Consider the following 16,010-nt stretch of genomic DNA (forward strand, 5'->3'; position numbering starts at 1 on the left):
CCTTCGTGTTTTCACAAGCCATTCCTGGCTCTGATTAAGAGGCAAACCAAACGCAAGGCATAGTTACAATATGGTTCGTAAAAACAATGATTTTTAATTTAATTCCAATGAGTATTGCAGAATATTCACAGGAAGCTAAAGTTGTGAGGGCTTGTCTGAGGAATCAGAGTCCAGCACTTATGCTCATCCTCTTTGGGAGGAGAATCTAACAACACATGGCCAACATGTCACTCAAAGTTAGGATTGCAAATAATGGAAATGACTTCTGAAAAGATATTAGCTAAGCATTATTTATAGCGCTGATTGTCACCAGTGGAACAATTTCCTTTCATTTTTTGCAGAAAAGATCCTTCTCTTGATAATCACACATCCTTTTCTGCAGTAGCGTATAACTGTATAGCTTAGAAATCAGGGTGACATAATAGAAAGACATTAATTGTTTCCTGATGCTCAGGATGTAAATAACTTATACTTTCCTTTAGCTGAAATTAATTTATTTTTACTAAGATGTAGAGAGAGTAACTCCCAGCTTAAACTGCTATTTTGCTGCTTGGTCGGTGCAAACGGGGGAGATTGTAATGTGAAGAAGCTCAAAGTAGCATTATAATGTACAAATCCCAAAAGAGATTGTACGAATACCATTTTGAGAATTATTTGGGGCTAGAAGTTTAAAGACTTGTCTTGGACAATTAAAGTATTTTCAAAACTAATAGCATTTGGACAAACTCAGACCTTTCAAGTCTTTTGGGAAATGGTAGAAATAGATGAGTTTAAATTAATAAATAGATCTCTGTGACGAAAAAAATGGCTCCATGATAGGAGCCATTGGTATCATACTGCTTCTTGTCTAATTAGAGAGGCACTGAAAGTAGGTTCCTAAAAGCACATGGAAAAAAAGAAATAAAATAAGGTTTATCAAAAGCTTATTTTCTCAACCTTAATTTATGCAAAATTATGCAATTATCTAAAATAGACAGCAAAAAGGTGTCTTCGTACAAGAAATGCATTGACACACTGGCGCAAGTGCCAGGGAGGGCTGGCTCTGAGGCCGGGGGCGGACTGGAGCACATGATGTACAAGGAGATGCTGAGGGCTGGGTCTGCTCAGCCCAGAGAAGAGAAGGCTCAGGGGGATCTTACTGCTGGCTGCGACTACTTGAATGAGAAGGTGTAGGGAAGCAGGGAGACAGGCTTCTCCAAGGTGCACAGGGATAGGACAAGAGGCAGTAGGCAAAATTTGCAAGGGAATTTATGAGATATTTGGAAATAATTATTCACTGTGAGGGTAAGTAAAAAATTGGAGTAGGGGCCCAGAGAAGCTCAGAGATATTAAAATGGACGCGACCCTGAGCAACTTGTACTAACTGGAGATGCTTTCGGTATAGATTGGACCAGATGACCTCCAGAGGTCCCTTCCAACCTGAATTACTCTATATTTCATGAAGGCATAGGGTGATGTCTTCTTTAAACCGTGGTGGCTGATATTATCAGCATTTTGTTACTGGCTGGTAACCAGAGATTATTATCCACTCAGTTGCACTGGTGGGAGGGCGTGTGAGAATACTTCCTAACCTACTTCAGTGCAAAATCAGCTGGGTTAGTTTGTACAACGCGTGCAGTGGGTGACATTGCCACTCCTTTCACATTGCCCAGCTTTTCAAGCAAATTTAAGGATGAGAAATGTATCCATTTCCAAATGAATGCCCAAGAACTTTTCAACTGAGATTTTTATGAAGATGTGAAGGTGAGAACCTGGTTGCCTTGACTGCACTGTCTTAAGTCAGGCTGGGATTTTACCCCAGATCATGTGAGATTCATGAGATGCCAACATCGCAACTGTTCCTGCCACCAAGAGAGCTTTTCAAGATGTCTCTGAGGTTATCTGTAGATCCATTTCTTAAGAACTTGGGGGACAGAAACCAAAGTGCACATACTTAGGACATACTGGTTTTTTATCAGTCCTTGAAGGATGAGACTAGAAAAAAGATTGGGGCTAGTGAACAGAGTAATACATGCTGGGAGGCCAGTAGATCATGTTAGTGCCAGAAATCCTGCTGGCTATGTTGTACTGGCATTACAAGAGGAACAGTAATCTCAGGGCAAACCACCTGCTCCTCCTTTCTCACTGCCTGCACAATGATACAACAAACAGATCGAGCGCTCTCAGATCCTCTCACACTGTGCACAAAGGGCCCAGTTTGGGAGTTTATTTGTGTGCGTAAGTTCCTGGTTTTCCTTAGTCCCACAGCTCCAACTTTGTTTGTGGGAAGTGGGTTTTCAGTCCCACGTTGAGGGAAGAAGGTATTGGAACTGTTAACATTTGGAAGGTAATGAGATATATTCCCTTGCCTTTACAGATGCGATCAAAGACGTGATTAAATCAAGCATGTGCCCAACTATTATCCCACCTTTTTGAAAATAGTATTTATTTCAACACACACAAAGCAATGAGATTTGTTGCTTTCTCTGTATGCCGTTGTGCGTTATCACAGTGCTGCAAGGCCTAGATCCTTTAAAAATATTTTATAACAGGGGAAAATCCGATCATTTTAGGTTTCTATAAAGTGGTGTTTTTTCCAAGTGCCATACTTCGGGCCCACTGTAATGAATCAAACAGTGGTGGTTGAAAGATAATTGCTTGCATTCACTTTGTTTGGCTGCAGAGGCGCTAGAGCTGCTCCAAACTAATATATTAAGAACTTCATATGACTTTTTTTGGTTAAATCTGTAAATCAACACCAGCTGAAACAGTGTATCCTACATAACTTCACATGAAATATGTTTGTACTCTTGTTGATTTCTTTTCTGATGAATATGGAACATCTGAGTTTATATGAGGCCAGTAACAACAGTACTGTTGGGAAACACATTACTGGGGCAAAGGAGGAAGGAAAAAGGATTGCGTAAACTGTTTAGGAGAAGCACAATAAACATGGGGAGAAGAATTTATTTAAACATAGAGTGGCTAAGGAAAAGTTCCAGTGGACTGGAAATCGTGACATTTTGCTTGCAGGCTGAAGACTGTACACGGCATATCTTTTCATGTAAAATATCAGTATTCCACCTCAGAAAATGGTAGACCTGTGGAAAAAGGCGCAGAAAGGTGTAGGCCACTTGATCAATGATTTTGTGTGTTCAGTGGCCACAAATTTTTTGCAGTTTCAGCAGTTAATATATGCACATACTGCTTACATATGGACTGAAATCTGTTATAGTGCAGCACTCAGAAAGCTCATTGCAGTTACATTCAAATTAAGACCTAATTGGCACTGTTTGTATTGTGCTTTGATAAGCCAGGGTGAGTAATGGACTAAACCTTGGCATGCTCTTTAGCATGCCTCCACACGTCTGGGTAGCTATAACGAGAAGTGCCTGTGGTCCATCTGCCCGGTCGTGGTCACTGATGCCATCTGAGGAACAACCATACCCAAGCTCCTACAGATCCTGCCTTTCTTCAGGACAGGTGATGTCAAGGCTCTCCTTGAGTGAATGAATTGGATTTAGGATTAACACACAGTGCTGGGCCACGTACAGCGATGATAGGTGAATATCTGAGTCTGCGTAAAGGCACAGTGCAGGCCCTAACATATCACCTCCTCTTGTCCTGTTGCCCATCTAAAGCCAATCCCTAACTGTCTGTGCAACATGTGGTTTAGATTTAAGTTCAGGCCTGACCCAGAGTTTGGAGCATGTTGTAAATATAACCATATTGTTGTCATCTAAGTCTACCAGCATTCAGCTGAGGCTGATAGTGTATGTAAAACTGATCCTATTACTTGGTGAATAAGGATCAGGGTGCATGTTCTGAGTTGCATGTTCTGAGTTATTAAAGTAGTAAGAAGGCACGGTTTGAATTTATTGTCAGACCACATAAATACCTGTTTATTGAGCTTCCTGCATGTGTGGAGACAGAATTTTGCCTAGAATGAGAAGTGGCAAACACATGGCCCAGCAATGGGAGCAAGCTGTTCAGTAGAGCAGCTGAACTTCTTTGGGCTCCTTATTGATTTATTTATTATTTTAAAGGAAAATTTCCATTTAATCTTAAGAGCAGAGGAAGAACACTTCTGTAATATTTATGTTTTCAAAGCTCATCTACTTGTGAACATTTAACGAGGCCTAATCAAACAAGACAAGATCCTTGACAGCATCCTGACAGAAGGAACTATTCATAAAGAGTGGTTATGCAGCAGCTGTGTATCTGTTCATATCATATATCAGATGTAGAAAAATGCTGAGCTCATCCAAAGAAACCATCTCCAGGCTAGATTTTTGCAAAAGTAAAGTCCTTCAAATAAAATTAGTCTTTAACCAGGATTTTTATTAATCCATTTTCCTTAATGATAAAGTTCTTCATTAGCCTTCCAGAATTTAAGCAGTGAGAACTTCATGCCATTGAGTAATCCTCTTAAATTCATATACCGTAATTCTTCATATTACGTGTTTGTATGACCTAGATAAAGAAAGAGATTTAAAGCAGATAGGACAGTTCTTTATCAGAATCATAGAACTGTTTAGTCTGGAAAAAACCTTTAAGATCATCAAGTCCAACCATTAACCTAATGCTACCAAGTCCACCACTAAACCAATTAAAGGTAGAGTAGTAATTAATTTCATGTTTCCTGGCTTGGTGGCTGGATTATTTTTTAATGAAAGTAAAATTAGAATATCATTAAAACATTTGTGTCAGAGAGCAATCCTTTCTGTGTTTAAAAAATGAATACAGTATTGTTATGTTGCAGAATTGTTGAGTAAAATCATTGTTACCATTTGGCATAGATGTGTTTGAAACTCATTCAGCATAGTTTGGGGCAATCAACAGCTTTTCGAGACATTTTTCATTTTTTCTCCGTAGATGATGATTCATTTCTTCTTTTTCATTTAGCACTCACAGTGAAACCTTATTGGATGTTACAGGTTCCTCTTTAAGAAAAACATATATAAGTAAGCAGAATGTTAATTAGGATTATACTGATTTGTTGCCTCCAGCTGGCTGTGAAAGTCATACATATTTTACACTCAAAGCAATGTTTTTGTTAAGCAAACATGACTTCTTAAAGAAACTGAAAGAGGCTGTAACATAAGTCTATTTAAGGCTTCTATCCTGTTTAGATTTATTTACTTTAATAATTACATACTCTATATTATTTCAATAAATAAAAATTCAAAAAAATCATGTGCCTCTATATAAATTTAGACAAATTCCAGGCTTAAGAAGACGAGGGTGACTATGACTATGTAGTCAGGTTCTTCGTGGTAGCTTCACAAGATCTCAGATGCGGGGCTGGAGGTTCCTGCAAATCTGGTGATTTGGGTCTCAGCGGGATGAGTGGCTGTTGCACGTGGAGGCAGGAAAGCCAACTGAGTACAGACATGTAAAGGCTTCACCCAAGGGTAAAATGCAGAGTTGGGCCATGGAGCAGGCAGAGGAATCCTCTGCTGTTGCAGCTCCTCCTGGCTTCTACGCTTTGATTTAGCAAGGAAGCTGACCAGACCCTTGGCCTCTATCCATGCTGCTAGCCAACTGATGGGGTTTCCTCCCAGCAGATCCCCAGCTGTTTTTTGACACAGTTGTATGTCACAAAGGTTGTAGGATTTCCCTCAGATGTTGGAGGAAAACTTGACACTAGTTTGGTGTTGACTGTACGATAATGACAGACCAGGTAGATATCTATCCTTCCAATCAGCCACGTAAGTACTATTGTATGCTTGCACAGTAAAAATGAAAAACGAGTAATACCCTGTTGCAAAAGCAAGGAAGCATACTCAGAAAAACAGAAGTGTCTTGTCATACAGCTCCTGTGCTTTGGCAAGAACATGAAGAATGTCTGTATATCTGCATACCCACTTTTAATAAAAGCCTTAATATAAACGGCAAATGCCTTATATTAGGCAGTACTTGAACTTTTCTTTTTTCAGCTGACATGAAACAGAACTTTAGAAAGGCTGTGAGTCCTGGGCTAGTGCATTCAAAGGCCAGCCTCTGATATTCTTCCTCCCTGTAGTATTGCCAAGGTTGTTCATAGATATCAGTGTAAATCATGTAATTATAAAACATGGGACTGGAAGGTCTTCTGCAGAATATTCTAACACATAATCCTTTAGTATATTTACTACAGTTCTGTAAAAGTTATTTAAGTTCTTGCCTCAAGTAACAATTAGAAATTTTGCTCCAATACTTTGTCTAATTTTTACCTTAGGATCCCTCAGCCTCACTTAGATAGCTTTTCATGCACTCTGCTTTTAACTCACCTGAAGGATTATAGTCAACAATTCTGTTCCTCTCACTTTTTGTTTAGATAAGGCTAGACTCCCAAGCCAGTATCTTTCTCTCTGCTCATAAGACTGGCTCATCATTTCTCATACCAGTGTAGCACTGCTTCATTGAGTCTCTTTGAGCTTATCGTTCTTGAATGAGGATGGCATGAACAATACACAGTATTTAGATGATGTCCTGTAGTATCATATGCAATGACATGAACAACTGGATTTCCCATCATTTCTAGAAACATCTCAGTACAACCTAAGATTGCCTTTGTTTTTTGTATTGTCTCAGGCTGTTGGTAGCCGGTAGTGAGTGAAAGTTTAGCTACTGCATATTCAGCTATTTCTTACTCTCTGTTGCTTTCAGCCTCTGCGTTCTCAGTTTTCAGCAGACCATTTTGTTGTTAATGCACAGCTTTGCATTTTATAGTGTTACCTGTCCCTCCATTTCTATTTTTGCACTGTGAACGTCATACACTAACAATTTAATCACCTCTAGGTGATCCAGTCAAATGGGTCATTACTTTCAGTGTTTAAAAATTTGCATCAGTTCCAGTTTTATTTTATAGCTTAGTGGTCAACCACTGGATTTCAATAGACTTCTGGAAGACAGTGGAAAGAACTCCCTTGAATCATGTCTTCTGTCAGTGTAACATCCTGCGTATTGCAGTATTGCCAGCCATAGGAGGTAATCAGTGATATGAATCAGTGCCAAACATGAATCAGTGCCAAAATATGGTAAGATTATTTTTTTATTTAAAGAAATTCAATACAGAGTGCCTTTTCTAGTCAGTATTTTTTCACTTACTGCTTTCACAACTTCCTTCAAAATAAAAATAAAGCCCAGTAATGCAGTTATACTAAACATGAAAAAAGGAAGCTACTCATTTAGAATGGGAAGAGGTAAACAAAGTGTGATGGATTTAATACAATATACTGTATATTGAAAGAGTATTGCATCTACACTCATTTTAAAATGAACCTACGTATTTGTTGGAAGTGAGTAAAAAGTCTTGAATCATAGCCTCAATATAAAATTGGGTTTGTTTACAATAGTGCATAGCACTAAGTATTTCATTGCTCATTTCATTACCTGTCAGGTACTGGCTATTCGTGCTTAATGATGCTCATTATTACACAGAACAGTAATTGTCTAACAGTTTTGTGTAGACATGGAAAACAGTTGCTAAAAGCAATTGAGATATTACTGCACTATGGCTTATTGTTATTGATGAAGGCAGAAAATTTTTTTCTTGCTTTCAGCAGGGTTGCCAAGGACCGCTGAAAGGCATACAGTTGGTGCCCCTCTGAGGAGCATAAAATATGGAGGAGAAGATCTCCTGCAGGTCTGCAGTGCTCAGGCTGAGAGCGGCCATGCCTGGAAGGACTTTGAGATCAGGGGTTACCCAAAGCCATAAAACGTCTCAGCAAAACTATTTGTCACTCATTGACAGGGTGGGAGAAATATCACAGCCGCACTTGAGATAAGGCACTTGGCTAATTTCAATTCTCCCATGGATTTCTTGGGTTACCTGTGGCAGATGACGACACCCTTTACTGTTTGCAGTGCAAAGCTGTTCAGTACTGCAGTGCTTTCTGGGTGTTACGGACCTGCCCTTCCCCAGATGTGCTGGGAGATGGGTGGGTGGAAAGACCTCCTCATTTCTCAGGATGTTTAAAACTTGCTGCATGCAGTGCAAGAGTGTAGCAAGGACATACTCAGCTTTTCCTTGTGCAGAAGTGTAAAAGAGATGTCAGCCTTGGTGCATAAGGGACCTCAGCCTGTGGCTTTTTTTGACTCCCCTACCCCCTTGCAATGTGCATCCAAGAGAGTGGTTGTCACGCAGCAGGGCTTTCTGGCACCCACAGCCCCTTGTGTCCTTGCTGCAGCCCTTCTTTTTTACTCCAGTGACACAGACCTGCAGGTCCAGCACCCTATTCCCCAGTTCCCAGTCTGTCTCTCCCGGTTCTTGAATGGCAGTGCTGGCAGAAATAGCTGTGGCAGTAGAGCTTGGGCTCTTTGACCCATATTTGCCACATTTAGCCCATTGAGCATTTGAAGGGAAGATTCACCTGTCCCAGCCACGTTACTGAGATAACACGTCTGTGTTCCCTGACACAAATTTCATTGATTTTCACTGGCCTCCCATGAGACCTACACTGCTCCTTCCTCAGTTTCCTATCTGTAAAATGCTTCCTTTATTGAGAATGATTTTCAGCCTAAGTCCATGAGAGTTGGTGGGCTTTTGGCTACTGTGTTAATCCAGTCAAAGGATGTCTATAACAACAGTTGTCCTATGGTTTCGGGTCTGCACTTAGAAGTTTTGGTGGTTTATGGTAGAACTCTTCAGTTTAGATTTGTGAAGACATCCCCAAGAAAATTAGTCCTCACAGTACTTACTGATTTAGTAAGCCTAAGAATATCCTTGCAATGGAGACACAGAAAAATAATGTGAACAAAACCTAGTTGATGGACATAAGCAAAGATGGCTCATTCTTCAGTGAAAAGTACATCAGTTCTTTTCAGGATCCACAGAGTAGTATCACATAGATCTTGAACTGCATGCATTCGTCCCATGTGTCCATCCCAGCTCATCCGTACGTGAGTGAGAAGCACAATTGTATTTGACTTCCTTACAGAGGAGGAGAACTGTGAGTTCCGAGTTCTGACAGCTTCAGCCAAGAAAGCAAGCAGCTGGAGCGAAACAGGCAAACTTCCACTTTCCTTATGACTAGGGGCAGGTGAAATAATAACTTGCCCGCATTTTGTGTTTTCATCTTTGTAAAACCCACTTTTATGCTTTGCAGCAGGACAGAAGCTCTTAAGGTTCAAGCGCGCAGGCAGTTGGAAGTATTATTCATGTTTGTACGCATTTTGATTAAAAGTGAAATGAAAGTGAAATGGCTTGGCAGGCAGGGAGATTAGCCGCTTCACAGCTTCCTGTGGACATGAGGAGAAAGTGTCATTAGATCTGTAACCCTGCAAAATACTGAGTCTTCCTGCTTCTTGAAAAAGAGAGGTGAACAAATGCTGTTCTGATTTGGTGATACTGTTAGACTACCCTCACATGTGGGTATATCATGGCCCAAAGAGAAAAGTGGAGGGAAGTCAGCAGTCCACCAAACACGTTCCTTTCCTTTACAGGGTCAAACCCTAGAAAAATGTCAACATAAAAATTCCAGAAGTTGATATAAAAGTTATCTAAAGATCCTCTTCACATTCACTGTTTTACCAGCTCAACAACGTTACACTGTGTTGTTTTAAATGAAGACCAGGTACAGGCTCAGATTATACACCTTTGAGGTTTAAAAATCCAAGCTCTGGTTTTGCAAGTGGTCTCTAGTTTTATGACAGATCGATACAAACACACAGATCTAATTTCCTCTGCAGTCTGGAGTACTCGCAAGGGAGGCCGTGGGTCTGACTTTCTGGCAAGAATTTGTGGGTTGAAAGAGTGTGTCCAAGAGACGTCATTTGCATTTCATCCTATACCCTGAGCCTTGCCTGCGTCTGTTCCCCAGAGCTTCCTTTGACGCCTGCCAGTGTTAGTAAGGTGGTATGAGTATTGGGGAAGTTCCTGTGCCTGCTCGGTTGCAGGTTCAGTGACCTTATTACTTTTTGAATTTAAAAAAAAGGATTTCGTAAAAGAGGCGGCCCCAAAGTTTCATTTAAAGCCACAGGGCACTGGTGAACTGCCACTAATTTGGAAGCTTTAGGCTTTCCTCCACAGTGCACCAAGAGATGGTTTATCTGAAAAGTCTCTATCTGGCTCTGCGTTCTGGCATACCCTCACATTGACTACATGGCTGTGGCCAAAAAAGTGGAGATAAATGCAGTGATGAGAACTGATATCAGGAGCTGCTCTGAAGACACCCTTACCCTGTTTTGGATGGTAGAATTCCTTCTCTGCCACAGCTACCAATACAGAAATATCTTCATCCTATTTCCAGTACGACCCCATGTTTTAAAGGGTATTTTAGCTCCTGTGAATATCAAGTAACAGAACTAAGTGATCGCAGAGCTGAAGCATAAATAGGAGGAGGAACAGGCAGCACCAAACCACTGACACTTCAGCTGAGACTTGGCAAGCCCGGCTGGAAATGCTTGTCCCAGCAATACACGTCGCATTTGCAGACTACCTTCAGGATCGCCTCTGTGTACAAAGTTTATATCGTCACTGACCTATTTTATTTTTTTTTGCTGACAGTGCAAAGGCAAAAGTTTAGCGTAAAGGCCATTTCATATAGTTCTATATTTTCCTGGATGTGTATATATACACAAACGCCGCCACATGCTCACTCATTTTGTAATGAATTGGGTCTGCAGCTGACCTGTGAGTTTTAACTTTCAGTAGGAATTATGCTTCTAAGTCATTGAGACACTTTGGAAAAATGCTATCTTTTAGTAAGATGCCTGTCTACCATGCTGTAGACAGGTCGTATGCTTACGTTCAGAAAACAGCCAAACTTTGTGACCTCTGGAAGAATACAAAACTGTTCTGTTTCCAACAGGAAGGGGCAATTCTACCTGCCAGTGGAGCACCTATGATGTCCCTTGAGAAGAGGTGTGGAAAACCCATGCTCTTTAGCCACCATGAATTGTCCTCATCTTTGGCAAGATATTTTTTTCTGTCCCTATATTTTTGTCACAAAGGATTTCATGACTTGCTTTACTTGGAAATAAGTAAATCCTTCTCTGACTAAAGTTCCAAATATATGAAACTTGTGAATGAATTTGAAGATGGCAGAAACCACCTGCAGTGCTTTTCCCTTCTGCATATCACTGTTAATTTTCAAGGTATCTAATATGGTTTTGTTCAGAGTTGACCTTAAAGGTGATAAAACTGTAGTAGTTCAGTGCATGCTGACTGGCAGTGCTCAAGCTGGGATAGTCACTGAAACCAAAGGTATATGCTAAAGCGAGGTGTAAAGCAGCAGTAACCCATGAGTATGCTGGAACTCATCAGTGGTGGTGGTTGAGCGCTCTGGGGCAGGACATGCTTAGTGCCATGAGTAATTACAACGTCACTGTATATTGTTCAGTAATTAGCAAATTCTGCTAAGAATCTCCATTTTAAATGGTCTCTTCACTGGCTTTTTGTTCTTCCATTAAAAAAAAAGTTGTTCTATAATGATGTATTTATTCTGTGATATATGAGACATATATGCATATATATAACATATATGATATATATAATGATCTATGATATTTACAAACATCATGTAATACAAATTATATATCATTTGTATCTATATATTGGTATATATCATATATATACAAATATGTATGCACATACATATACACACACACACACATATATATGTGTGTGTGTGTGATTGCTTCAGGACAGTATCTCACTAGTTAAAAGAGGTGAATGAGTGGAGCACAATATGAAAGTCTTGTTACCATGTTGTCTATCGAGTGTCAGGAACCAACCTGTCCCCTTCACATTTTTACTGAGCCTTCCTAGGATAAACATAGGGACTATATAGAATGTACTAGGGAATGGTAGATGAATTATTCAGAAAATTACCAAGGGCAGGAGGCTTTTTGTGTTTTCATGCATAGAAATCAGGACTGGATGGTGTTCTGTGAGATCTATGTTAGCCAAGCACAAACTACTAGACTTAATAGAGGGAAATAGCTGGGTGAAATATTTGGACTGTGGTCCAGATCGTTACTGTCTTCAGCCAGCGTGCTGGCCTTTTCTGGGGCTTAAAGGGAAAGCTGAACTCTTGTGCAGGCACTGCCTTTGCAAAATCCTTACCCATTGGTTCAGAAAAAGATGCAGAAAACTTCAAAATGTGTAATTTCCCTGGTGGAAAACAAAATGCAAGTTTCGTGTAGCTGCGAGAGCGATTTCTTCCCGAGTTAGTGCCTGGTTCTTCATTTCTAGGCAAAGATTTTGATTTTTCCATTATCATGACCTTTCCAACAGTTGGCAAAGAAAATGCCTAACAGCCTCTCGACAAATAATATTGTTCCTGATTAACTCTGAACACATTTACTGCAAAACAGGAGCAGAGTGTTCCAGGTTAGCCCAGTCCATGCTATGCAGGGGGAAGGAAGGCACTTCTGTTTGGAGCAAGAGTACCTACATGTTGTTAATTAAGAGCAACTCCTGTTTAGACAAGCCCCCAAGAAAACTGTTCTGGCTCGCACACATGCAAATACAGACTGCCTTTATTTGTTGTAAGCATGAATAACAGCCATGGATATCAATTTGCAAATATTAAAGGGTTGCATATGCCTGTTACAGTTCACAGGCAACCTCTTAGCAAATTTGAATCCACTTTAGCAAGTGAGTGGAGATAATTAAGGTAATGCAATTTCTGTAAGTTTTATGAATATAGGCAAAAAAGTATATAGACAGACCCTATAAATGCTCTGAGTGAGGAAAAAGGTTGTAGTGGGAACCCCTGTTTTTTGACATGACAGAAAACTTGAAATATTTATAAGCCTACCAACTGCAGGAAAGCCTTCAGTCAGAATTTAGGACATAAAAACTCATTTCTGGGGCTCTTGGCTACTGGCTTGTTTGTGGAATGCGAGACCAGTCCTGGCACACTCCTACGCGATATTTGGACAAAGACTTTCATAGAAGGGGGTTTCCCTCTTGTATCAGATTAACTCCATCCATGTAAACTTACACTGATGACTGAAAGCTGGGTCGAGCCATCTGCATATGTATTATATGCTCTTTCCCGAGTTTTGTTCTTGCAGATTATTGTGTGAAAGAAAACTGGATAAACATTAACAGAACCTGGAATATACTTAAATGTAAAGCTCAGTCAGACATACTGATAATTGCATGTTCTAGAATTAATACTGTGTAGGCTTTTCTTTCTAAGTATGGGAACAGCTGTTAGAGCACATCTGGAAAATATGCTTTAAGCAAAGGTATTTTAGCTCAGAGAATTTCACAATGCATGGGATATTTACCAGCACTTCTTTCCAGAATACTAATCTGATTTATCATTATTTTTAATATAAAAGTCTTTGGTTTTTTATGATGTTTGCAAAGCTCGTTTTGAATTCATATCACAGATTGGCCATTCCAGTATAGTTCAAGGCTAAATGCTGCAAAACAAAAACATTGCTTTTCTACTATTTTTAGGTAGAAGCCTACATAAGTCTTGTCTAATACCCTAACAATATTTTCTTCACTGATTTCAGCCAAATATTTTCCCTTTCTTTGATTCTAAAGAAAAGTAATTGTTTCATACTGGAATCACATTGAGAGGAAAATTGGTTGGACTCCTGCTCTGTGCTTCTTGAGGCTCCTTAATGTCCTTCTGCGCGATCTCCCTCCCTAGAAAATAGACATAGTTGTACCCCCTACAATTATTATAGCATTACTCAGAACGTCTTTGAAGTCAGTGAGAGTGTTCACAAGGTAGGATCCTGGCCACTTGGAAATGAACGGCAATATTTCTATTTGTGATAGGAGCCCAAGTGTTGTGGTTTCTATGCTTTCTTCAGAACTGTTGTATAGACATGGCACTACAAAACCAGAATTATTAAAATTATTAATTAAAATGGAAACAAGAAAGCAGAAAACTTTAAAAAACTTTAAAAAAACCTCTATCCATTAATTTATTGATGATGTTACTCATTTTGTTTGTTTGGAAAAAAAATGACAAAAAATAAAGATGCAGAACGCCAGAACCTTTACTAACAAGGTAATACTGTAATCAGGAGCTTGCATTCTGACCCAAGCATCTCAAAACCAGCCAACCAACTTGCTTTCAAAATGATGGGGGAGATTTTGCAGATAAATAGCATTTACCAACAGTTTTCCCAAGTGAGAAATCAGTTGTCCTTTATTTGGAGTAGGAGGCAACTTTTTAATGCTAGATAACATTGTGTTGGAACAGCTTTGTACCTGAATTCTAAATCATAAATGCTATGCTTGTTGTGCAGCTGGAGGCAAAATGAGTTACCCAACCAAGGAAGAAACTACAGCTAAAGAAATGAATGAGATTAACAACAACAACAACAAAATCTACGGCAGTGATACCACAAAATAAAAGAGTAACATGGAATATATTAGTGGTAATGTGGGAAAATTAATTCCAAATTATTGACAGTTTAATTGACCTACAGGAAGCATTTTAATGGGCTTAGTATGCTGTGCTGTTCTTCATTATTTAATCTTTTCCACTGGGCAGTAACCCAGTTTTTCCAAGGATGGGGTTTAAAGTTGTAACAAATGGTTGCTGTGGATTGCCTGGTGGTCAGATGCCAGTGCTGGCCGTGTGACCGAGCCTCTTCCTCCTCCATCCAACGCCTGCAAAGCCCATCCTGTGAGCAGGGCTTGGGTGCCTCTGCTCCACTCTTGTCCCAGTCCTGCTAGTTACAGAGGCTCTTTGCAAATAATACTCACAAGGTGATTTGACCCCCAGGCTCCGACTGCATGAAGAAAAGGTCATTAAAGATCGGCGGCACCACCTCAAGACATACCCAAACTGCTTTGTTGCCAAAGAGCTGATCGACTGGCTGATTGACCATAAAGAGGCTTCCGACCGAGAGACGGCAATTAAACTGGTGCAGAAATTATTGGATCACAGCATTATCCACCATGGTAAGTGCAATATCAGCTGCTAAAAAGTTCTAAGCTAAACTTTATTGACTGCTGTGAAGCAAAGGCAAATCCCACTCCTGCTCTTCAACCACGTATAGGACAGGTAGGATCCTTTCCCTGCCAGAAAGGGAGCATCTCCCTTGAACTGTCCTGCTCTGCAAGGTCCCCTGTGTCCCGAGGGACACGGAGAGGCTGAAGAGGCGTGGAGCGACGTTCCCCATGTCAGTACAGGGGGGCCAGTTACTGGAAGTTACTGTGCTGCTGCTTCCCTGCCTTCAGAGCAGCCCCAGCTGGATCCTGTCCCCTCTCTCCCCGCTGCCCTCACCTCCCTGCTCCCCAGAGCACAGTTTTCCAGCTGAAAAACCCATCTGAAAAATCAGCCGGCAGAAAAAGATCATTTTTCTCACATGGATTAGTCCTTTGGCCCTGTCCCTCACACCAGCTGCACAAACATTAGTGCTGGTACAGCTGCAAGAAAGTTAGTGGTCCGACTGTGCCCTGATTAATTTTCTCCTAAACTTGTTGTCTATTTGAGATCTGTTCCTTTCAGCTTCTTGAATAACAATTTACACCGATGAAAAGGAGACTTCCAATTCAGTGGTAGCATTTAGTTGCCTTTTGGTGCACAAAAAGGCTAGGAAGCACACAAAGAAAGAAGATCCAAGGCCTTGATTTCAAGCATATAGTATTACCCATTTCAAAAAGGCAAAATGTACCATTTGTTTCTTTTTTAAGAGAAAACAGAGCAACTGCAAACAGATGAATGTTGACTTTATGCAGGGGTCACTGTATGTGCAGCAATACTGCTGCTATCTGCAGTACATTAACACCACCTTAATTAAAGGAAGAAATGCACATATTGAATGAGTGCCACTTCTAGAGCTTCTGCTTGGCTATTAAATTAAAATTCTGGGTTGTTATGGAAACTGGGACTCATGGTAGATAGTTAAAGAATAAAGTAATTATAGGGTATTCAAATCTGACTACTTAATAATCTATTGCGAAAATGTCAGTGAAGAGTTGCATGGGTGCCTGAGTGACTTCATTTAATTGAGCAATAGATGTTTTATTGCTGAATGCTTGTTTAAAGCTTTAACAACCTTCAAATGTTTCCTACCTCAGGATCCAATTGCATACTGCAACTTCCATACAAATTTTATAT

The 16,010-nt window shown here is 40.2% G+C and overlaps 1 protein-coding gene across 1 annotated transcript in view; it reads left to right on the forward strand.

The window, feature by feature from the left end:
* The window catches only part of DEPTOR (DEP domain containing MTOR interacting protein), a 73,130-nt gene that overhangs the window by 10,944 nt on the left and 46,176 nt on the right, over positions 1 to 16,010 (forward strand). The window contains exon 2 of the mRNA XM_075706029.1: positions 14,670 to 14,848. Within this exon, the coding sequence (XP_075562144.1) occupies positions 14,670 to 14,848 (179 nt within the window). The remainder of the gene's footprint in view (positions 1 to 14,669; positions 14,849 to 16,010) is intronic.

This window comes from Pelecanus crispus, chromosome 2 (assembly GCF_030463565.1).
Source record: "Pelecanus crispus isolate bPelCri1 chromosome 2, bPelCri1.pri, whole genome shotgun sequence".
Classification (NCBI taxonomy): Eukaryota; Metazoa; Chordata; class Aves; order Pelecaniformes; family Pelecanidae; genus Pelecanus; species Pelecanus crispus.